Source organism: Mesoplodon mirus, assembly GCF_964341445.2.
Source record: "Mesoplodon mirus genome assembly, chromosome: 15".
Lineage (NCBI taxonomy): Eukaryota > Metazoa > Chordata > Mammalia > Artiodactyla > Ziphiidae > Mesoplodon > Mesoplodon mirus.
In genome coordinates this window covers 86,197,286-86,220,825 of record NC_138991.1, presented here as the reverse complement: position 1 = coordinate 86,220,825, position 23,540 = coordinate 86,197,286, and the positions used below count along the sequence as shown (strand labels likewise).

Here is a 23,540-nt window from a genome sequence, read left to right as displayed (position 1 = left end):
TCGAGCGGCAGCAACACACGCTTCTCGAGACCCGAAGGGAAAGGCCGGCTGCAAACAGCCGGACCCCACATTTACTTGAAACCTGCAGCGGTGACGCGGGGCAGGCTGGCCCCTGGACCAGACTCAGAAGGGCGAGGCCTCCAGCCCCGGACTTTTATTACTGTGTCCATCCCCTCGACGAGGAACCCAAGCTTGCACAGAATCCCCCCTGCCCACCGACCTCTGTCTTCAGCCCGTTCCCTCACTCCGTCCACTGCCTCATTCTACAAAGACCCAGGGCCTCCAGAACCTCCGTCACTGCCAGCTGACACGCTAACAGGGGAGCAAGGTCAGAAGAGAGATGGCCAGAAAAGAGGAAGACGAAGTAGAAAACGGGCATGTGCTCAGCTCACAGGGCCTCCCCAGCAGAGAGTGGGATGCGGGCCCCAGCCGCAGACTCCTGGGCTGGCCTCCTGCCCCTTGGCCTCCTGGGTTGGCCAAGCCACAGAGCCACAGAGGCGACCAGGCCTGGATCATCACAAGGGCACTGGGGGCTCCTGCCCTCGACCCCTGCTTCAGACAGAAGGTCACCGGCAAGGCAGCTGTGCGCTTAGAGCCCACAGCCAAGGTGTGGCCCTGCTGGCCCTGAATCCCGACTGGGCTGGTCAGTGTCCCCCAGCCCCGCCCCCCTCACCAGGGCCAGGTCACTGTGCTGGCTCTGTTCCTCCACGGGCGTGTGCTGGGACAGGTAGACCAGGTACGCGCTGATGGTCTGCGGATCCGTCTCCATGTGGATGGCCTGGGGAGTGGGGGGAGGGAGGGCGTGTGAGCGCACGCCCCGGCAGTGCTGCCCGCCGCCTGTCCTGCGGCCCCTCACCTGCTGCAGCGCCAGGGCGGTGGTGGTCCTGACGCTGTCGAACAGAGGCAGTCTGGGCAGGTCTCGCAGCAGCCACTGGTAGCCCTGCAGCGCATCCGAGTCGCCCGAGTCCTCCTCCGTGGGGGGCTCCTTCTCTTCCGCGTCGCGCAGGCTGCCCTCCGAGAGCACCAGGGACAGGCCCTGCACGCAGACACGTGCCGGTCTCGGGGCCACCCCTCCCTCAGAGCCCCGCGCGAGGGCTGCTTCCCAGCAGAGGCGTGGTGTTCCCGGAGCGACCACACCTGGGGCGGAAGGAGCGTGGGCCGGCTCCCCTGGAAAACTGCCCCCAGCGCCTCGGGAAACACGGCACGACGGCCACTGAGCTGCTCTCGGGACGCTTCCCATTACCACCCAGGGAGGGGGCCCAGCCGGGGGAAAAAGGGCTCTGAGCCCTGCGAAGTTCATGACTGCATCCTTTCTGTGCCCAGGAGTCAGCTAGAATACAAGCCTGGGTGAGCAAAAATTCTCATCTTAACAAAAACAGGGAGAGCAGGGGTGCGTGGGGAGAAGTGGGCGCAGGCGGCCGCCTCACCTTCGTGGCCAGCACCCGGGACGCCAGCTGGGAGGAGCCGAGGCGCCGCAGAAAGTAGTCCAGCACCTCACACGTGGTCTGCTCGTCGGCCCTGGGGCCCAGCAGCAGGTCCTGCAGGCGGCCCAGCAGCTGCCGCTGCTTCTGCTGCCTCTGCGGGGACAGGGGGCCCTCAGGGTGGGTCTCCAGGGCCGGTGGGCGGGGCTGGGCGGGGCTGGGGGCGGGGCGCCCACCTGCCGCTTCTTGGCCTTCTGCTCTCTGCTCTCGCCCTCTTCCTCCTCCTCCCCGGAGGCGGGCTCGTCGGCAGCGTCATGCAGCAGGAACTCGCACAGGCACTGCACGGGCAGCACGTCCAGGGAGCCCTCGCTGGACTGCACCAGGTCGGCCAGCCAGGGCATGGACTGGGAGGAAGCCTGGGCGGGGCGGCAGCCGCACGGCTCCTTCCGGCTAAGCCTGCCACGGCCCCCCGACCCACCTGCCCGCCCCCAGAGGGGACTCCCGAGGCGGCCCTGTGTGCGCCCCGCCGGCAACACGCCACGGCCGCCGACTGTGCTGGCGCGACGTGCACGCCCAGGAGCCCGTGGCCGTGTAGCCCTGTCTCCGGGTGTGCCCTCTTCTGGCCACGGTCTCATCTAACGCCGCAGCCCACTGACGCCCCTAGAAGGTTCCCCGCCTGCCCGCCTGCAGCCAGCCTCCTCCTCCCAGGCCACAGCGGGACTCACCTGCCTCTGGATAATGTTGAGGAGGAAGTCGGGGTTCCGGCTCCGACACAGCAGGTGCCCAAGGCGGAGGGACTGGTTGAGGCCTTTCACCTGATCCAGGACGTGAGGGGGAGGCCTCCGGGGCGGCCCTCTGAAAGTTCCACGTGACCCAAGCGTGTCAAAGCCGCAAGCGCACTGCTCCCCAGGCGACAGTGCCGGGTGAGGGCGGGGCCGCCTGCCTCCCACCTGTGGGCAGCTGCCCGTCTTCCCCGAGGCCCGCGGTCCCTCCCCTCCCGGCCCAGGCACGGGGGCTCTCGGCTTCACCACGGCCTGGCCACGCGGAGAACCAGGACAGTGGCCAGGACGCGGGGCCCCCCCACCCCGCCAGCCCAGGCCCGGCCCGAGCTCCGTGCGGCGCATACTGGGGCTCCAGGCTGGTGAGCTGGGACAGGAGCAGGCTGCTGCTCTCAGTGATGGTCTGCTTGGTGGACGCAGCGGCCAGGTGCCCCTCGAACGCCAGGATCTCCTGCTTCTCCCGCTGCGAGACCTGCAGCTCCCGGGTGACCATCTCAGTCCGGGTCTCCTCATCCGTCAGGGTGCACGGCGGGTACGAGTAATTGCTGGGACCAAGCAGGAGGAACCTGTCGCCAGGCCACCAGAGGCTGGCTGCCACCAGGCGGCGCTCAGGGTGGGGGGTCAGAACTTAGGACGGCGTCCCTCGCCCAGGCCCAGCTCGAGCCGTCAGGCTGTGGAAGGGACCCGGGGGGGCGTCGGCAACATGGTCACAGTCAGAGCCCCATGAGGGAGCCGGGCAGCCCTCAGAGCCCACAGCCGGCCACGCTCTCTTCCCACACAGCCGAGTGCCGGCGCCTCCAAAATCAGCCAACACGTGTCAGGATCTTGGACCCGAGCGGCGTCTGTCTGGGATGGCCACACGGGACCCCTGGACCCTTTCCAACAGGCCAGGTGGCCCAGGGCGCACAGGGCACCCCAGGCCAACTCACTGCTTCAAAGACACATGTGGCTTTCTGGGGGCATGAGCAGCTGGACTCCTGTCACGTGTTCTGAATCTAACCTAGCTTCTTGTGACAGCCACAGGACGGCCCTGCCGCGTGCAGCCTCGGGCTGCACCCAGACCCCACGCGCCCGGTTCCCACACGCCACGGCCTCAGGCTCCACTCCACCTCAGCCAGTGTCCCGCAGCGGCCCTCACAGCCCCCGAGCGCACCGGCAGGCTGCACCCATCCCCGCCGCGGGAGCGCAGCACACACACGCCACCCGCCCAGGCGCCCACGGCGCTTCCTCAGCTCACGGCTCGCAGCGAGCACGGTCACAGTGGCCCTGGCACCTGGCGCCCGCCGCGTCCAGTCCCTTGCTGCTGACCCGGGCAGCGCTCACACCCCACCTGAACCGTCTCCATCCCGCTGTGCCCTCTGGCTCCGGACCCCTCCGCTCTACGCCTCCCATGTCACAGCATCATCAGCCTGACCGTTCCCACGCCCACGGCAAAACGAGTGCCGCCCAGGAGGGCCCAGGGCCCCACAGGCACACGGCACCACCTGATGCCACTGCCACCAGCCCAGCGAGGGGGCAGCCCCGCAGAGCAGGGAGACGGCAGAGCAGAGGGAGGCCCAGTGCACCCTGTTCCCAGCGCGGCACCGGTGGGCCCGCCCTCCCGGTCCCAGAGCGGCGAGCCACTTACTTGGTCATCACCATCTCCATGAGCATCTTCAGCGTGGGGTACTCCTCCCAGGCGGCCAGGCCTAGGGAGCAAGGCGACAGCAGGTGGTGGCTGGGACTCCCGGCCAAAGACCCGCCCCCTCCCCCGCCCGTCCTCCAGTCCCCAGCCAGGCTTGGCTCCAGGTCCTGACATGCAGGACGCCCAGGAGGGGGAAAGGTCAACACCGGCCCAGGGGACCACGGCTGGCCAGAGGGGGCTCACCGATGTTCTCTGGGTTGAACGCGGCGACGACCAGCAGAAGGGGCCACGCCTTCCAGTAGAGGGTGGAGATGGCGAGGTTCGGAGGCTGGTACCTGGGATGCAAGGTGTCGATGGCTCAGCCTCGGGCCACGAGGTCCTGGACGGGAACAGGTCCAGGCCAGGGCGGCAACCGCTTCACAGACCCGAATGTCAGTACTGGAGCCTCAGTAACTCCTCTCTGGGACTTGCGCCCCCGGGATGTGCGTGGCTGTATCCAGCACACCGCTCAGGCCCACACCCCAGCCCTGGGCTCCGGGACACGTGCCCTACTTCCCTCAGCCTCGGCCTCCCTCCCCACAGCACGGGGACAGGGGAAGGCAATGAACACTCGGTAACGCTAACTACTGTTGTTAGTCTTCGCATCAGAAAACCAGAAAACACCCCAGCAGCCGTCAGCGTGTAACCGTGACTTCCAGAAGCCCGTCACGCTACCACGGTTACGGTCCCTTCAGATGACGCAACAGAAAGCAGCTAAGAAGCTGCTGGGAAAAATGAAATCAACCTGATGTGATGACTTGGCAACACTCCCCAAACTCGTCTATAGCTTGGACGCAATCCCCCCACAATCCCAGTTGGCTTTTTTGTGGAAATTGACCAGATGACCCTAAAATTCGCATGGAAATGCGAGGACCCAGAAAAGCTAAAATAATGTTGAAAAAGAATAAAATTGGAGGACTCACACTTCCCAATTTCAAAACCCAGCACAAAGTTACAGTGATGAAGACAGAAGTGTGGGTGTGAGGACAGGCCTATAGGTCAATGGAACAGAACTGAGGCTCCAGAAATAAGCCCATATGTTTAAGGGCAACTGATTACCCATAAAGGACAATGATGCATCCGCATGAAACAGAACGAAGTCAGAGCCGCACCTCACACCATATACAGAAATAAATTCAAAATGGACAACAGACCTAAACATCAAGGCGAAAACTATAAAAATCTTAGGAGAAAACACAGGAATAGATCTTTGACACCTTAGACGAGGCAATGGTTTCTTACGCGTGACACGAAGACCCAAGAAAGCAAAGAAAAATAAACTGCACCTTAACAAGATTAAAAAGCTTTTGTGTTGGGCTTCCCTGGTGGCGCAGTGGTTGAGAGTCCGCCTGCTGATGCAGGGGACACGGGTTCGTGCCCCGGTCCGGGAGGATCCCACGTGCCGTGGAGCGGCTGGGCCCGTGAGCCATGGCCGCTGAGCCTGCGCGTCCGGAGCCTGTGCTCCGCAACGGGAGAGGCCACAGCAGTGAGAGGCCCGCGTACCGCAAAAAAAAAAAGCTTTTGTGTCTCAAACGGCACTAAGAAGGGATATATCTACAAATTATAGGTATGTTAAGGGTCTCGATCCAGAACCTATAAAGAGCCCTCACAATCCAACAACAAATATTCAAACAACCCAGTTTAAAACTGGGCAAAGGACTCAGACATTTCTCCAAAGAAGGTGTTCAAACGGCCACAAGCACGTGAAGAGCTGCTTGATGTCACTAGCGATTACAGAAATGGAAATCAAAGCCAAAGTGAGGGACTTCCCTGGCGGTCCAGTGGTTAGGGCTCTGCACTTCCACTGCAGGGGGCACAGGTCTGATCCCTGGTCAGGGAACCAAGATCCCACATGCTGCGGCCAAAAAAAAAAAAAAAAAGCCAAAATGAGATGCCACTTCACACCCACTAAGATGACTAAAATGAAAAGATGGACCATCAGTCTCAGCAAAGATGTGGAGAAACAGGAACCCTCGGACCCTCTGCTGGGAAAGTGAAACGGCGCAGCTGCTGCGGGAAAGTCGGGTGGTTCCACAAAAGGTTAAACACGTGACCCAGCAATTCTACTCCTGGGTATCCTCGCGAGAACTAAAAACACATCCTCACAAAAACGCATCCGCGGCTTTCCCAGCAGCACGGTTAACAACAGTGGAAACAACCCAAGTGTGCGTCAACCAGCAAACAGATCAACAGAACGCGGTGCCTGCGCTTGGCCACAGAGAGGGACAGAGTACAGGTGCAAATTGGAAGTCGGAGGGCCCCCGAGCACGTGACGCTCAGTGGGAGGAGCCAGCCACACGGACCACGTGCTTCATGATTCTGGTTACACAAAGCGTCCGAAAACGTCCAGTCCACGGGGACAGGGTTGATTCGTGGGGTGTAAGGGCTGTGTGTTTGGGGGCGGGGGGACGGGGAGCAGCAGCCTGCGGGAACAGGTTCCTTAAGGGGACATGCTTCTAAAGTTAGGCTGGCAATGGCTGCATAACCCCACGAATGTACTAAAGCACCAAATCACAAACTTTAAATGAGTGAAGCACGTGAGCAATGAGAACTGCATCTCAGGCGAGTGGCTTAAAGGAAACAGAGCACGAGCTCACTGTTGTCTAGAAAACACCGTGAATGTGTTCACACACACAGGAAACAAGCATCTGAGTGACAAAGACCAAAAAGGGAGCAGGTCACAGAGACCCAGGCGACGGCAGCCCACTAGGCCTTGGGTCGTTGGCCACGCGGCCCGGCCTCACGGGTGTCTGTGGACGGGCCCCTGGAGCCTCACCCAGGCGGCAGCTGGATGTTCTCCGGGTGATGGTAGGTGCACAGGTTCAGGACGGCGTCGATCAGCTGGGTCCTCTCCACCTTCAGCACCTCCACGTCTGAAACCCAGAAACCACACACGGCTCACTCAGGCTGTGGACGCCAGACAGTGAGGAGACAGGGCGGGGGGGCCGGGGACGACACGGGCACAGCGCAGGAGGCAATGACACACAGCCAGCGCGAGCTGGCCCGGGGAGCCGGGGCACGTCTCCACCACGTGGCATCTGAGCTGGAGGGGAGCAGGCAGGACCGTGGGCAGCACAGCACAGCCGGGCTCGGGGCAGGGCCGAGACGTGACCACGCCCGTGGCTGGAGCAGAAGCGCCAGGGCAGAGCGCCCGGGGAGGCAGCGAGCCCCGCCACACTGAGGGGTCGGCTCCAGGCCCATCGGCAACGGAACATACGTACGCTCTAGAACAGGGACCGCTCTGCGTAAGGCCACCGCGGTGGCCCGTTAAACAGGCGAGAGACACACACTCCTGCCGAAGTTCAACCACATGGGAATGGGCACAAGTCCAGGGTGAGCTCCAGAATCAGTCTAAGGACTAGGTTGCTGTCTAAGACACACGCACAGCCTGATGTCCGATGCCCATGAGGTCAGCAGCGGCGGGGCGGGGGAGGAACCCAGTGGCGGGAGGCCATCACCCACAGGGGGCGGGACAAAGCCCCAGGCCCTCACCATCAGCCTGCACGGCTGCAGCCCGCTTCACCAGGTGGTCGGCCAGCTCCATGGCATCGGCAGGGCCCAGCGGAAGCTCCCGTGACAGCCCGATGACCAGGACGCGCATCAGTGTGTCCTCCAGGATGGGCACCTCTGAGCAGAGGCGGAGGAAGAAGCTGCGGACACAGCAGGGAGAGGCTGGGCTGGCGGGAGCCCACCCCAAACCCACCGGGGCCGCCCACCCCCACGGCGGGCGAGGAGGGGGCAGCCGCCCACCCTCCCCGTGGTCACTTGTGCCCGATGCCCCGCCGTCCCAAGGAGGAATGTGAGGGGAGCCCAGCCTCGTCCCGCAGCCCCCAAGCTGTGACACGAGACAGACGTGGAGCACAGGCGGGTGTGAGATGAGCACGCTGACCGGGCCCACAGTGGGGACGGACGGGAGCGACCTGTCAGAAGCACAGGGCAGGGTGTCCCCAGGCTCAGGGGACAGAGCACGACACTGGCTGAGGGAGGAAAAACGTGTGTGCAGCTGCTTGGAAGCGAGGAGGGGCAGGGAGCTGGAAACATCCCGGGGGTGCTGAGCTGGGGAGTCCCGGGGCACAGGCACCAGCTGAATCCCCAGGAGGGTTGCAGGTGACTTAGCAGAGACACCGCACCCTTGGAAAAAGCGGCACAGGGTGTGTGGGGCGGGACAGGGATGGTGACCCTGACCAAGACCAGACAGAGTCTCTGGGCTGGCTTCAGCGAGCCCGGCCTGGGCAGCCCTCATGGCCCAGGGCCAGAAGGCACGCTCACTTGCGGTCACTCTCGGGCGGCCAGTTGTCCCATTTGTAGTAGGTCTCGGGCTGCTCTGTGAAGAGCACCTTGTGGAGGCTGCAGGGTGGAGAGAGCCGTCAGGGCTGGAGCGGACAGGGCCCCCCCCCCAACGCCGTCAGCCCCCATGGGCTGCGAAGCCGCACGTGCAGAGGCACCGCCCGATTCCTGCGCTCGGCAACCCCACGGCACCTCTGCAGGGCCTCCAGCCCGCCCCCAATACGGCCTGGGGGCTGGCAGGTAACAGAGCCCCCCAGCAGGGGGCTCCCAACCCTGGTCAGACAGGACCCTACCTCCCCTGTAAGAGAAGGCTCTGCCCGAGGCCCTGACACCACACAAGGGTCGGCTGCTGCCCACTGGCCCCTCTGGTTCCTAAGAGGCTAGTGCCAGCCAGCGACCCGTCACCTATGTGGTGAGCCCTGTCACTCGTCACCAGTCAGACCAGCAAGTGGCCGCTCATCCCGAGCAGAAGAGCACCGGCCGTACCAGTGCACATAGTCCTTGGGGGCGAGCTTGCTGATGGAGGGGACGACAGTGTGCAGCCACCACACGGCGTCCCGCTGGATCGCGGCGATCTGGTGCTGGAAGGAGCGCAGCACCTCCAGGTCTGCGGGGGACGAGAGAGTTAGAGCCCCACGGCAGCCAGAGGGTCTGGTTCAAGGCCAGGTGCAGGAAGGAGGCCTGGACAGCACAAGCATCCTGCACTGTCTGCAGGTTAGAAAGGCAGACCTGAGGTGGAGTGGGGAACTCGGCTAGGATGAGGCTCAGCGAACACCTGACCACCCTCACAGGCCCAGGGCGACTTGGGGAACGGAAACCCTCAGGTTCCGAGCGTCCTTCCAGCCAATCGCTTACGGGACCTGTGCAGCCAGGCCTCCCCAGGGTCAGCCGTGAACCAAAGCCGGCTGCCCCAAACACCACCACCCTGCTGCCCCACCTACCCTTGGCCCAAGGGCCACGAGCCCGAAACGCCTTCACAACGGCACCAGGATCCACGTGAGCAAACCGTCCAAGCAGAGAACGGGGCTGGACCAGGAGCTGGTGTTCTCAGCCCAGACGGGAGGAACAGGAACCAGCAGGTTCCAGAAGCTCCCTCAGTCTCTAGGAGCTGTGCCGTGGGAGCGCCCCTTCCCGCCCCCTGCCTGGGCCTCGGGGACGGCCTACAGCCACGGAAGCACCCACCACTGCCAGGCCCGGAGCCTTACTCTTCTTCTCTCCTTTGTCCCAGGCGATGCCGGCCTCCTTCACCTGGGCCGTGATGCCCAGCATCATGGACACGGCCAGCACGTCTGTGACGTGCACCACAAAGCGCTCCTGCAAGCACAGCGCAGCTCAGCGGGGTCTGCGTCCCTTGCCCAGGCCCTGGGCACACGAGCCGCCGGGACAGGAGGACGCTGGACGGAAGGAGGCCTTGGGACCGAGAACCGGCCAGCAGCAAGGCCAGGCCGGGCCACAGGGAGGAGGCTCAGCCAACAGAGCTGGACTAAGCCCACCCACCCGAGAAGAGGACCACCCCGCGGGCTGCCTGCCGACCTGCCCACAGGGCACTCAAGACCCTGCACCCGCAGCCCCAGGTCCTGCTCTCCAGCGGCACCTCCCACTGCCCCCACACACCCCCAAATCTACGGTCCTCTGTGCACCGTCTGTGTCGCCCTGGCTGCTGATGCCGTGCCCTGGCTTCCCCAGCCCCGCCGGCTACAGCTCTACCCACCTCCACACCCAGCCCCGAGGTCACCGGCTCCCCTGGGGGCACCGGGCCAGCCCCTCCTTGGACCTCGCAGGATGGAGCCTCCGCTGCCTCCAGGATGGGCCACCGTGCACGCAGGGCACCCATCACAGGCCGGTGCACTCCGAACGGCACAGGGGAAACCGCTGGGCGAGACCCGAGCGCTAGACAGTCTGCACGGGCTTGGGGGCCTGGGGGGCCGGGGCTGCCCACCTTGAACTCCATGTCCAGGTACTGGGGCTCCTTGCGCTCCTGCATGAGCCCAAGGCAGAAGGCCTGAAAGTTGATCTCGTGCTTGGTCTGCTTGATGATTTCACGCAGCAGGGCCCGCGAGGCCCGCAGGTAGTCGTCCTTGTTGGTCAGCAGGTCCTGGAACACCATGGCCAGGAACTGGGGGAGACAGAGTGCCAGCAGCTGCCGGGGCCGCCCGCCAGCTTCCGTCGTCACCAGGCTGCAGGAGGTCTTCCCAGAGCGCCCGGACGAAGCCCCCGCCAGCTCCCACTGCACGCCCAGGCCCGGCCCCTGGTCCCCCCACCCCCGAGCCTCTCACACATGGCTTGGCACCACGCCGGGCTCCCACCTTGGGTGCCAGCGCGGAGCTGTGCTGCAGCACGGCGTACAGGGTCTGCATGTTGTTGGGGTTCCGCGCGTTGGACAGCTCATTGAAGATCACGAACTTGATGGTGGTGCCCAGGTTGTCCCTGTGCGCGTTCAGCAGCTCCCTGGACGCGGGCCAAGCGGGCGGCGCTGTAGTGGCCGAGCCGCCCCCGCCTGCCGCCCACCCCCGCCCCGCTCCTCCCCGCCGGGCGCACCTGACACAGAGCATGTAGTGGTTGAGCAGGACCTTGGGCTTGAGGCGGATCTTGATCAGGTGGGAGATGACGTCCATGTCCTCGGGGCCGTGTGTGCCGCAGTTCATGCACACAGACATGAGCAGGTCCTGGGCCGGCCGGGTCAGCTGTGGGGCGGCCGGGGCGGGGGGGAACGCGTCAGCCCCGCGGCCTCACCTGCCGGGGGGGGCCCCGCGCGCACGGCGCCCCTCACCTTGGGGTTCTGCAGCCACATCTCCAGCTTCTGCACCGCCATCAGCCGCACCTCCTTGTAGCCGCAGGTGGAGGTGAGCAGCCGCAGCAGGTTCCGCGAGACGTTGTCGATGGGCTGCCGCCGGTTGAGCTGGTCGCGCAGCATGTCGAGGACGTACTCCTCCACGCTCTCCGCCAGATCCTCGTACCTAGGCCAGAGGGGGGAAGGCAGGCAGGCAGGCGGGCAGGCAGGTGGGCGGGCTCTCCGCGGGGCGGGGCCGGGCCGGGGGCTGCGCGGCGCACCTACCTGGGCATGAGCTGGCCCTCCTGCTCGGGGCTGAGCTTCTCCTCCGCGATCAGGAGCTCCGTCTGGCTGTCCTCCTCCTCGGTGAGGGAGGGGTGAGGGCTGCTCCCTGCACACGAGCGCCTCGTGGATACGTGTGCCCAGCCGGCCCTCGGGCACCCACGCCCCCGGTGGTACCGGGCTCCGTGGAGGGAGGCGACCCGCCCCGGCCCCTCCCGCGGGGAACCCCGGCCTGGCCGCCCGGCATCTCTCACCGGCACTGAGTTCCCCTCCGCTGCGCCCCGCCTCCCCCTGCAGGAGCACGCTCTTGGGGGGCATCTTGGTGTTAAAGGCCGTCTGGATATTGTCCACGAAGGCCTTGCAGTGCGGGCTGTCCACCCAGATCCGCTCCCCAAGGGAGTCTTCAATGTACACCTGCGAGGACAAGGTCTGCACCTCCCGCCTGCCCTCTGCCACATCCCAGCGGCGCCGCAGGGAGGAGCGAGCCGGGCGCTTCCCCAGGGCCCCAGCGGACAGGAGCAGGGCCGCCAGACACAGCCCTCCGGAAAGAACGCGTTCAGTTGTCCCCCTTTTGCCCCGGGGGTCCAGCGGCGCACCCCACCTCCCATGGCCCTCTGCCCCCTTCACCAAAACAGCCATCTCCTGGGAGAGGCCCCCCCACCTTGACAAAGATCTCGGGCCAGTTCTCATCATCCTCGTACGCGGCCATGAGAAGGTTGCAGGCCAGCACGGACACCAGGCTGTTCCCCTTGGCCTTGAAGTTGACGGAGGCATCCCGCCGCAGGAGGCTGCACAGAGCCTGCAAGAGACGGCGTGGTGGCCGGGGAGGCCCGTCTCACCTCCACCTGCCCCTTCCCAGGACGGAGGGGGGGACGCCCGGCCCTCACCTCGATGACCCCCTCCGTGGCGAAGATGTTGGGCTTGATCTTGGCCAGGTACATGAGGCTCAGGTACAGGGTGCTGTCCGGCTTGGCCCGCGTGACCTTCAGCTGCTTCACGGCCCCGCACAGCACTCCCTCCAGCCTGTCGTCATTGCCCTCCAGCTCGGCCGCCTCGATCTCGTCCAGCAGCACCGTGGGCGGGACTGGCGGGGGAAACGGGGCCCTGTCAGGGGGGCAGCTCCGAGCAGAGGCTGCCTCGTGGGGGCCCCAGGCCACGGGCTGACTGGGCCAACCACCAGAGACTGGCCAGCGAGGGTCTCGGGGCTGAGCCGGTCTCCCAGGAGCACGACGCCGGGCAGATGCTGCCCCAACCCGTGAGAACGACCAAGACCATGAAGGGTCGGCCTTAGCCAGGTGCCACCAGAGCCCTCTCGCCACACCCACATGGCTACCCCAGGGTGATCTGTTCTTGAAACGCCTACTTTCCTACAAGTTGGACATTTTTTCTAAGCTTTTAAGTTAGCCAGCACAATGTACCCGCAGCCTTCCTTCTCTTCTGTCATGGCTGCTTCGTTGCCGTCCCTCCCCGGGTCTCTCCCACAGAGGCTTTTCTGCTAAGTCTTTGCAGGGAACCCACTGGGGGCTTCGACCCTCTTCCGGCACAGCTGCCCTCCGCTCTGCTCTCCACTCCTTTCCTGTTCACTTCCTCGCGCGTCCTCTGTCCCCCACCTTCCTTCTCCGATGGGAACCACAGCTCTGGCACAGCCCCTGCCCAGCCCCTGCCCGCACTTGAGTCCCCGCTCCTCTGAGGGTCCCTCTCGGCCAAGCTTCGGCTCCATCCCATGTTTGCTTTGTGCTGCGTTTGTGATTGTTCCGTTTTACCTATTCTCTCAGTTCCATTACGATACCTTCTCTGGTTTTTTAGGACTGTGTTTTTAGATACACAAACAATGGAAGGAGGCGTTATTTCTGATTTCTAACTTAACTGCACTGATGACAGAGAATTCAACAGTAGCCCGAGTGCCTTCTACGTGCCGGGGAAAATGACAAATAGGCAGGAAAGATGGACCAGAGCTACGGAAGGTCCTGGCCGTGGAGATGTTCCAAGCACCAGACACTAGAAGTAGCTCAAGCCAGCCCTTTCTCCGTTTTGCTAAAGGTGTTTGTAAACTACGCTATCATTCTGGACGTGCTTTTCGTAATCGTATTCCATCCAACCTTCAAAGCCACCTTTTCTGGGAGTCACGCGATGGTAAAACAATACTGAAGCTCAGCCAGCAGCGCAGAGGACTGTGGCCTGAGTCAGGACTCGGCCCCGCAAGCGCTTCCAGTCCTGACCGGCACCAGCCACCAGGGGAGGGCCCTGAATCGAGGGTCTGACTCAGCTCTCAGAGCACTGCTCCGGCCGCATCCTCCGCCTCGGCTCTGGCCATGGTGTGCCCTGTCCCCCAAGCACAGGTCCCGCTCCAGGACGCGGGCCTCCCCTCGGTGGTTTCTCCTCCAACAGCCTGCACGCCTGTTAAGATCCCATCCAGCCTTTCAGGCTCAATTTCACACTACGGTTCCCTGATGGGCCTTCCCTCTCCCGAGGCTGTCCCGTGAGCACCTGTACGCTCAACACCTGGGACCGGTGTGATGTTTAACAGACCTGATCTATAGGGCATCGTGGGGCCACCAGAAATAATCAACGGAAAGATGGTACAGAAAAGTAAGGGAACGTTAGGTGCACACAAAATCAAAAGCTTTCGTGTAAACAGCGGGCTTGTGGATCAACTCTAACCTGTCTCTAATGCTGTCGTGTTACCTTTCCAGCTAAGAGGATAAAAGCAGGGAGGTAAGCCCTTCATTGTCAGGAGGAAGGAGGAGGCAGCACAAACCTCCCTGTCCCGGGGGAGACGGGGTCCTCACGCGACGCACAGCCCACGAGAGCAGCACCTGTCTGGGTGCGCTGCCCTTTATCCCCCATGCTCAGAGCAGAGCCTGTCACAGTGGAGCGAGCCCGTTCCCAGAGGGCAGGCGCTGGCGGCCCCCAGGAGTGCATCAGCCTCACACCAGCTCTGCCCCTGGAGCTGGGACAACAGAAATCCGTACAAGGCTTTCCAATCCAGGAGGCCCTGGCACGTGCCCCGTCTGATTCACAGAGAAGGCCACCGAGACGCGCGCTGTCAACGCTGCTCCCGCTACGTGGCAGCAGGCCATTCGGCCCCCAGACCTACCTGTGCCATCTTGCCCTGAGTGACATAAGCACTTCCCATCGCTGTCACAGAATCTGAAGCACAAGTGGGGTGAAGGCACCCTTATGAGAGGTGCTTTGAAAAACAAACTCACAGATGACTCCTGTCCTCCAGTCTCCAAACCTACACTCCACCTACAGTGCTAAGCCGGAAGTGGCCGTTCCAAACCCCTGGTGCAGAGACAAGGCGTGGGCTACATTCTCTGGGGGATGTCAGGGGCTGACTTTACCTTCAATCGGGACCACAGACGGTTCCTTAATCGAGGGAGAGATAGCACGTTTCTCTGCCACTGCGGCCTCAGCCAGGCGTCCCAGGGCACTCAGAGGGGGTGTGGAGGAGAGTTTCGGGCGCTTGGTGAGCCCGGTCAGGGCCGAGGCACCTGCCAGAGCAGCCGCAGCATCCCGCTTGCGCTCCGAGGGCAGGCTGGAAGGGGCAGGCTTCAGCAGGGTGGATGCCGTTTTCGATTCAGTGGCCTGACCCTTCGAGCCCAGAGCAATGAAGTCTCCTGGAGGAGGGTGCCCTGCAGAGAAGAGACATGGAGAAACGGGCACCTTCACACAGCGGCCGAGGTGGAAAGGGTGTCCGAGACCAACTCCAACCTCCTGCGATTTCCGAGGGGATTAAACAAGGGCTGGGGGAGGCAAGAAACCAGTCACCCAGCAAGTCCACAGCAGAGCTGGGACCGTATGACGGGGGCAACAACAGCCAGTCACACGGAGCTTACTACAGACCAGGCCACCTCTAGTGGACAAGTGTCAGTCCCTTAATCCTCAACGAGTTTCTGGAACAGGCAACATTACTCTCACTTTACAGGTGAGGACAACCAGGCACAGAGAGGTTAAGTAACGTGCCCAAGGCTACAAAGCTTGGAGTGGCAAAGCGCGGGGCTGAGGCCAGTCTGGCTCCAGCCTGCTTTTAGCCACTGTGTTTGTGCTGCCCCCTCCTCCCGGCTTGCGACTCCCAGAGCCGCCGGGACCAAGGGCTGCTCTTCGAGACCCCATTCCTGGAAACCGCGTTCGGCTCGGAGTAACGAAGCCTCGACCCGACAGAGGAGCCGGGCCGGAAGCCCCAAAGTCGCGCCGCCGGGACAGGCCGCGCACCCGAAGGCTTGGCCGCAGCGCTGGGCCTGCGGACGGTGGTGGGCTTGGCCCGGTTCATTCTGTCCCCGTCCCTTCGCCGCTGCTCGCTGCCGACGCCTCACTTAGGAGAAGACCAGCGCAAGTCAGTCGTCCGCCGTTCGCCCATTCATTTGGATCCACCCTCCGGGGTTGGAGTTCGGGGCGAACGGCCAGCCCCGCCGCGCGCAGCCAATCCCGAAGGGGCCGCGCAACCCCGCCTCCCCGCCTCGGACCCCAGGAGGGTCTGTCTCGCCGGCAGCCGCTGCCCAGTCACTTCTAGCGAGACCACCTCTGGCCCATCGCACCGGCGGCCCGCCACCGCCACGGCCGCCCCGGAACCGGAAGCCGCCCTCGGAGCCCGACTTCCGGAACACCCGGCAGCAAAACAGCGCGGCAGGGGCGGGACGGCGAGGAGGCGAGAGGCTCCGCGGGGCCTGCGGCGCTCTCTGGCGGCGGGAGGCCGGCGGGGCCTCGCAGCCGCTGATCTCTACCTGGCGAGGCAGACGCTGTCACCCCCTCCTTCAGGTGAGGCTGACCTTAGAAAGTGACGTGGCCAAGGACAGACAGCCAGGAAGGTTGGTCTCGGATGCTAACCCATACGTGCTGGAACTTCAGAGTTCTCTCCCATTTGTGGGTAAAAGGGCAGGTTCTGGGTCCCCTGGTGGGGTCCAGGAGGGAGCCCAGCGGCCGCGAGTGGACAAAGCCGGCAGAAGGGCGGGGCCCAGGTGAGGCCAGGCCCTCATCAGAGCAGCACGGAGGGCATCCATCAGCCTCAGTGTGCCGGCCTGCGCAGTGGGTCACGGTGATATTCACCAGGTCTGCTCAGGGACAGAGGACTTGGGGTCCATGCTCAGACCCTCGTGTCCTCCTCTTACTGGGGGTCTTCATGCCGTCCTGGGGCTCTGCACCCCGCCACTTGCAGCCGGCAGCCTCCCTCGAGGGCAGCCCTGATGGGTCCCTCAGAGCGGAGCGGGGTCCCTGCGCGAAGGGCAAGGTGCTCCTCACAGACCAAGTGCATCAGAAAGGCAGCATCGCAGACAAACGAAGCCGGACGTGGGCCAAAGCTGTGAAATGAATTTTACTCAGTAACAACTGCGGCGGGGAAAGCGCTGCGTTTTAAGGGAGAAGGAGGGGGTGGGCCCAGGTGAAAACTTGCAGCCGGTGACGTGACGTCTGGGCGTGACGCTCGCGGGCCAGAGGCCACCAGAGGCTTTAGGGCAGGCGGCCTCACCGACTTCCAGCCACTGAGACCCAGTCCAAGAGTCAGGCCGTGCTTGCCTGCAGCCTGGCGTGCAGAAGGGCCTGACTTCTGCAATGTGTTCCTCGTCCCCTCTCCACCCTGAAGCCCCCACCAGCCGCCATCCACGATAGCGCGCCATCTTGGAAGTTCTCCCACCCATCGCAGCGTGGAGCAGAGACAGCCCTGCCCAAACTGCAGACGCGGGAGCGAAACCGTAATTGTTATTATTGTAGGTCACTAAGGTTTAAAAAACCTTTGGGGGACATAATTTCAAACTTATGGAAAATTTGCAAGAATAGTACAAAGAATTCCCACATATCCCTCACCCTGTACCCTAAAGGTTAACATTTTACTATCTTTGATTTATTCATTTCTCTCCGTTCAGATTTTTTCCCCTGAATTATTTAAGAATTGCAGAAGAGTCCCCTTAACTCCTAAATTCTTGAGTGTATATTTTCTCAAAATAAGGAATTCTGTTATGTAACAGCAACAGTATAATTATCAAATCAAGAAATTAACATCAAAACAATACTCTTCATTATGCTAAGGCCTTATTAAGACTTTGTCGGGACTTCCCTTGTGGCACAGCGGATAAGACTCCATGCTCCCGATGCAGGGGGCCCAGGTTTGACCCCTGGTCAGGGAATAAGATCCCGTGTGCTACAACTAAGAGTTTGCGTGCCACAACTAAGCCCGCGTGCTACAACTAAGGAGCTGGCAAGGCACAACAAGGAGCCTGCCTGCCACAAGTAAGACCTGGTGCAACCAAATAAATACATAAATGAATATTTTTTTCAAAAAAAGATTTTGTCAGTTGCTCCTATAATACCCCTTATGGCGGGAGGCCATCCAGGACTCTGCAGTGCACTCCGTTGCCATACGTCCCAGAGACCCTTTCGTCTACAACAGTCTCTGAGTCCTGCTTGGTAGTTCACGACCTTGACAGGCTTCCTTGTCCAGGACTGCTGTTCTGCAGAATTCCCCTCCATTCGGGTTTGTCCAATGCGGCCTCATGAACAGGTCCAGGTTATGCACTTTTGGCAGGAATGTCGTGGTGATACTAAATTCTTCTCTGTACGTCTTATCAGGAGCTACATGATGTTAATTGAGCTCATTACTGGCAAAGTTAATTGGATTACTTGGTTAAGGTGGTGCCTGCTGGATTTCTCCTTTGTCAAGTTACCACTTTGCGTTTGTGATGAAGAAGTGCATGAGAGATAAGTGGAACATGCCTTGAGACTGGACAGATGTCTGCTTCCCCCTCAAACTTTTACCAGCTCAGTTTCAGCGCCCTGGATGGCTCGAGCCAGAATCAGTGATGATGATGGTGATGGCGATGGTGGTGATGGTGATGGTGGTTTGTGACGAGGATGACGGTGATGGAGTTGGTGGTGATGGTGGTGATGATGATGGTGGTGATGATGATGGTGGTGGTGGTGGTGGTGATGATGGTGATGATGGTGGTGGTGGTGATGGTGATGATGGTGATGATGGTGATGGTGATGATGGTGATAATGAACATGGTGAGGGTGATGGTGAGGGTGATGGTGGTGATGACGATGGTGGTGATGATGATGGTGGTGGTGGTGGTGGTGATGATGGTGATGATGATGGTGGTGGTGATGGAGATGGTGGTGATGGTGGTGATGATGATGGTGGTGGTGATGATGGTGATGACCGGGAAGAGGTGCTCTTCTTTCCCTTATTCTTTCTGCATTCCTGAGCTGGCATTCTAATGTCAGGAAGAGCTGTCATGTCTTCTCCATTTATTCACTTATTTTTTCCATCGGTTTGGACGCTTGGCTTCTTTATTCAGCAGATTATAATCCTTTACTATTACTATTTATTTGATTCTCAGATTGTCCTAGGTTTGGTCAGCGGGGTCCTCACCCAGCTGGTTCCTGTCTTCTTTTGATGTGACTCTTGAAACACTTCCTTGCTTCCCTCCCTTCCTTACTTTTCAAAGCCACTAAGTTTTGAGGTCGTTGGTTACACGGGAATGAATAACTGATATAGATGGCTCAGAGGGAGGATGGAAAGAGTGCAGGACAGACGAAGGAGGGAGCGAGGGAGGTGACGCTCAGCGAGTGGAGAACGGTGCCCGCCACCTGAGGGGGGAGGACAGGTGGGGGGAGGACACAGGGGTGGGCGGACCGCTAGGGGATGAGTTTGGGTGGATGCGTCAGGAAATGCCCCCTCTGCATCAGCCTCCTGGCGGCCTCCCCAACCTGCCCCATCAAGGCTGCCCCTGGTGGCTCTGCAGAGACCCTCCTTTCAAACCTTCGAGTGGGAGCTGGGCTGCAGCTGCTGCAGACAGCTGGGTTCTAGGAAGACCGTCAAAGGGAGCCATCAAACCAGGGCCAGGGCTTCCCTGTTGGCGCAGTGGTTGAGAGTCCGCCTGCCGATGCAGGGGACGCGGGTTTGTGCCCCGGTCCGGGAAGATCCCACATGCCGCAGAGCGGCTGGGCCCGTGAGCCATGGCCGCTGAGCCTGCGCATCCGGAGCCTGTGCTCCGCAGCGGGAGAGGCCACAACAGTGAGAGGCCCGCTTACCGCAAAAACAAACAAACAAACAAACAAAAAAACCGGGCCAGATTCCGGCAGAGACTCTGCCCAGTGCTGGCCTTCCTCCGGGGGGCGTCCAGCCAGCCCCCATTGCTGTGTGAACTCACGACCGTCGTGGGGAGGGGGGGACGTCTAATGAGAGGCTCTGTGAGCTGTGGCCAACCTCTGACCCAGCCACCATTCCTAGGATTTGACCCCAACTGTGCAGAAATGTAGGCACCAGGTTGATCTTCTAGGAGACCCAGTGTCCAGCCACCTGGACTGATCAGTGCAGCCATGGGGCATCGAGACACCACGCTTCTCAGAAGCTTCTGCAAAAGGACCACATGGACCCTTCTGTGATGAAACAGCCCAATCGGTGGTGAAGGGAAAGAAGCCATTCGTGCACCAGGATGTAGGAAGTGACCACATCTATCTAAAAGTGGGAAAAGTCCGGAACGAAACACACCCAGTGGTCCCCATGGTTACGGGGATGGGTGGGGCAGCCATGCAAGCCGTCCTCTCTGTGTGGTTCATTTTTGCAATTATGTGAATGTCCCAGAAAAAGAAGTTTCCATTAGGGAATGAAGAGCAGTGCGCCTGCCCTGTGGGATCCTCCCGCAGGGGCTGCTCAGGCCCCAGCCTCCCTCTCTGTCCCAGGACGGGACAGGCATGGTCCAGGCTGGCAATTACGGTGCGGGTCCCCCCCGGAATGCTTCCTCCATCCTCTTTCTCACCGGACACAGCCTCTTCTTCCTTCCAAACTCAGCCTCCCAGCTCAGTCGCTTCCTCCGTGAAGTCCTCAGGGGTTCCCCTACCAGGGCAGGTGGCGGCCACCCTCCTGATGGCACCTTCCCACAGTGATTCACACGCCTGTGCGGCTCTGCTCAAGAGCAGTGCCCCCAAGGGACAGCGCCTGGCCCTTGCGGAATGCAGCCTGCCTGCCTGAACTTTCTGGATAAGCCCCAAGGCTGGGGTCGGGGTCATGGAGGTCAGAGGTCAAGGAGTAGATGGAGGGATCTTTCCCTCGGGAGATTCTGGGGCAGCAGCAGGCCAGGGACTCCGATGCACAAGCGGCGTCGGAGGAGTGTCCCCCACGACGCCGCCCGTCCACCCGGAGGATCGACCACGCCTGGTCCAGGAGGGGCAGCGAGGGGCCACCAAGCAGCCCACCCAGGATCCTGAGTCCAGCGAGGCCCAGGAACCTGCATTCCACAGTCTCCCCAAAGATGCAGGGTCTGCAGACCTCCCTGAGACCCCACTGCGTTAGCTTTCTGGGGAAGCACCTCAGGCCGGGCGGCAGAACCACAGACATTTCCTCACACAGTCCTGGAGGCTGGACGTCGAGACCAGGTGTCCCAGGGCCGCGCTCCTCCAAGGGCTCTGGGAGAGGGTCCCTCCTGGGGGCCCTGGGCTCCTGGGCTCAGGCCGCGTCCTCGTCTCTGCCGGCTTCCCAGGCCTCCCCTCTCTGCGTGTCTCCTTTTCTCTCGGTGGATTTAGGGCCACGCTAACCCAGGATGATCTCAGCTCGAGATCCTTGCCCAAATTATAGCCGCAAAGACCCTATTTCCCGACAAGGTCCATTCTAAGGGTCCTGGTGGCGTGTGTTTCGGGGCCTCCTTCCCATCGACGGCAGCTGCGGGACCCCGGTCTGCGTGGCCAGCCGCTCCCCCTTCCATCCCACCCAGCACCCCAGCCTTCTCTGGGACACACCAGGCTCCTGTCTCAGGGCCTCTGCTCGGGCTCTTTCTATGTCAGGAAGCCCAGGTGCTGCCATCCTAGCCCCCAGAACCACAGCCCAGGCCCTATGGGAACTGCTGCCCCCAAAAGCTCCCTTTAGGACCCTCGCCGCCCCCGAGATCCTATGACTTACCTCCGGTCTCCTTTTTTTTTTTTTTTTGCAGTACGCGGGCCTCTCACTGTTGTGGCCTCTCCCGTTGCGGAGCACAGGCTCCGGACGCGCAGGCTCAGCGGCCATGGCTCACGGGCCCACCCACTCCGCGGCATGTGGGATCTTCCCGGACCGGGGCACGAACCCGTGTCCCCTGCATCAGCAGGCGGACTCTCAACCACTGCGCCACCAGGGAAGCCCCTGGTCTCCTTTTTAAGGCCTGCTTCCCACCTGACTCAGCCCCCAGCAGCACCTGGCCTGTGTGTCCCCTGCCCGGTCCAGGGCCGCAGGCCACGCTCAGTCATCGTGGGCGGGGTGAGTGGACCAGGTGTGCAAAGCCCCGGAGCAGAGGGAGACCCCAAGCAGAGAAGCCACGATGGTCAGGAGCTGGGTTCAGCCTGGAGAGACACGTCCGGCGGGCAAGCCCAGGCCTCTGACCCCTGCAGTCCCAGGTCACCTGTACTGTGACCCGGAGCCACGCAAGAGCCTTGCCCCCCAGCCTCCGGACCTAACGACTGCGTGGGGGGCACGCACATCTGCCGGGCCCCCCGCGGCTCCATGGGGGGAAGGAACCCACCGGCGCCAGGGCTGGGGTTGCCGCAGATGGGAGTCAGAGGTGAGAGGGACCAGCCCAGGCCCCCGGGGGGGTGGGTGCGGAGGGCAGGGCTGCAGCTGTGTGTGTCTAACGGCCTCTGGGCAGGAAGCAGCTGCTCCCGGCTGGGGACCTGGGCCCCAAGCTGGGCTCCAGCCCGGGCGGTGTCTCCGGGCTTAGGTCTCCTTGCCCGGGTCAGGGGTCCCCAGCCCAGCCAGGCCTGGCCCTTCCCAGCACTCACGGCGAGGGGAGTGGGATTTGGGTACCCCCTGGAGCGGCCACAGAGGGGCCGGGGGCTGGTGGGCTCCCAGCTACCTGGTCTCCTAAATTTAGAAACTGCCTCACCCGCACTGGAAGCCCCGTCAGCCTGGTGACTGGGTTTCAAAGCCATGAGTCAGTGTTTGTGGGACTCAGACACCCGCGGCCGGGCAGGGGCAGCTGGGTGCCCGTCTGCTCTCACGTGGAGTGTTCGGGAATCTCCTCCGGGAATGAACAGTCCTGTCCAGAGCGCGTGGCCCTGGAGTCTGCCCGTGTGATGCTGCTGCAGGGACACTGGGCCGGGAAGACGGGTGCCCCGGGCGCCCCTCGCCTGAAGCCGGCTTTGGGGGCCAAGAGCTGGGACTGTGCCGGGCAGATCCTGGCCGGGAGCGGAAGCCCCAGGGGCCGCCTCTGGCCGGAGGTGGGGAAGCGCTTTCCAACAATTGTCTGAAAATAGAACGGGCTGGCTCCCGAGGAAAGGAGTCCCCTGCCCCGGGAAGGGAGCACGTGGAGCAGGAAGCCTGCCGACCAGGGAGGGGCTCCCAGCCTCCCACCCCGGGGGGCCCCGAGGCCTCTTTCTCGCCTGGGGAAGTGGAGCTGAGGAAGCAGGCCTGGGGTGCAGCCTGCCCCCTGCCCCCATGCATCGCGCAGAGGGCACGCTTCCTGCCAGGCCCCAGCTGTGTCGCTGCTCGCCCCCTCGTCCAGTGAGGGCCGGAGGCCTGGCACACTCTGCGGAGTGCCCAGGCTGGGCACTCCCAGGATGAGGCTGAGCCCAGGGCCCACTTCTGCTGCAAAAGCAGATCCACCTCGGGACACAATCCACCTTGCGACACGCTGTTTCCACGCCTTCCAGAGACCGCGAGGGGGCAGGAGGCTCGTGTCACCACAGAGAGTGGGGCACAGAGGAGCCAGGTGCCCCTGAATGGGGGCGCGGCGGGTGCTGGACCTTTCTTCCTGCAGAACCCTGGGGTTACAGGGGGCACAGTTGGAGAACCAGTGCAAGGAGACTAAGGAGTAGGGACCCCCAGGCCCAGCCCCACCCTCCCATCCAACACCTCACCAGATCCCAGGCTCCCCGGAATGGCTGAGGCCCAGCAGGAGGGGAGGACGGGTATTCGTTTCCTTTGTTGTGGTGGCTGAGGAAGCCCCAGGGGCACCCAGTCAGCTATAGTGGGGAGAGGAGGTCAGAGGTCAAGGGCAAGGGGCTGGCAGGGTTGGGGTCACTGGGGTCACAGCCAACTGAAAGGGGGCCTGGATGGGGAGGGTCTCTTCTCCAGGCACAGCACTTCCTCTGGGGGCAGCAGACGGAGACCCTCAGTCCCAGCCCCCCCTTTTCTCCCATCCTAAGGCTGGTACAGCGGGATGGAGGGCACTGTGACAATGACCGCGTCCCTCCCGGACAGGGCAGCCCTGATTTCACCTCTTCCATCTCACTGTCCCGACACGCCCTCAAAATCTCCCCAACACCGCTGGTGGGGTGGCTATGCAGGATTTAGTTTCCTTGTTTGGGTTTGTCAAGTTTCCTGCAAAGAGCATATGTTAGGTTTGAAATTAGAAAAATACCCTCAAGCACTTTTTTAA

The 23,540-nt window shown here is 62.3% G+C and overlaps 1 protein-coding gene across 3 annotated transcripts in view; it reads right to left on the bottom strand.

Moving 5' to 3' along the window:
- Window positions 1–15,797, bottom strand: part of INTS1 (integrator complex subunit 1) — a 29,693-nt gene extending 13,896 nt beyond the window's left edge. For 2 of the 3 annotated variants that reach the window (XM_082644105.1, XM_082644107.1), the window contains exons 1-23: window positions 15,418–15,797; window positions 14,547–14,837; window positions 12,090–12,286; window positions 11,864–12,001; window positions 11,457–11,616; window positions 11,206–11,311; window positions 10,921–11,107; window positions 10,689–10,834; window positions 10,457–10,598; window positions 10,090–10,266; window positions 9,356–9,464; window positions 8,637–8,757; window positions 8,133–8,210; window positions 7,356–7,513; window positions 6,640–6,736; window positions 4,068–4,159; window positions 3,828–3,888; window positions 2,548–2,766; window positions 2,147–2,276; window positions 1,658–1,837; window positions 1,428–1,577; window positions 857–1,036; window positions 674–778 (exon numbers count right to left, since the gene is read on the bottom strand). In XM_082644105.1, coding sequence (XP_082500231.1) covers window positions 674–778; window positions 857–1,036; window positions 1,428–1,577; window positions 1,658–1,837; window positions 2,147–2,276; window positions 2,548–2,766; window positions 3,828–3,888; window positions 4,068–4,159; window positions 6,640–6,736; window positions 7,356–7,513; window positions 8,133–8,210; window positions 8,637–8,757; window positions 9,356–9,464; window positions 10,090–10,266; window positions 10,457–10,598; window positions 10,689–10,834; window positions 10,921–11,107; window positions 11,206–11,311; window positions 11,457–11,616; window positions 11,864–12,001; window positions 12,090–12,286; window positions 14,547–14,837; window positions 15,418–15,475 — 3,282 coding nt within the window. In that variant the 5' untranslated portion in view covers window positions 15,476–15,797. The remainder of the gene's footprint in view (window positions 1–673; window positions 779–856; window positions 1,037–1,427; window positions 1,578–1,657; window positions 1,838–2,146; window positions 2,277–2,547; window positions 2,767–3,827; window positions 3,889–4,067; window positions 4,160–6,639; window positions 6,737–7,355; window positions 7,514–8,132; window positions 8,211–8,636; window positions 8,758–9,355; window positions 9,465–10,089; window positions 10,267–10,456; window positions 10,599–10,688; window positions 10,835–10,920; window positions 11,108–11,205; window positions 11,312–11,456; window positions 11,617–11,863; window positions 12,002–12,089; window positions 12,287–14,546; window positions 14,838–15,417) is intronic. The other variant, XM_082644106.1, reaches the window with a different exon arrangement.
- Window positions 15,798–23,540: the final 7,743 nt, after the last annotated feature.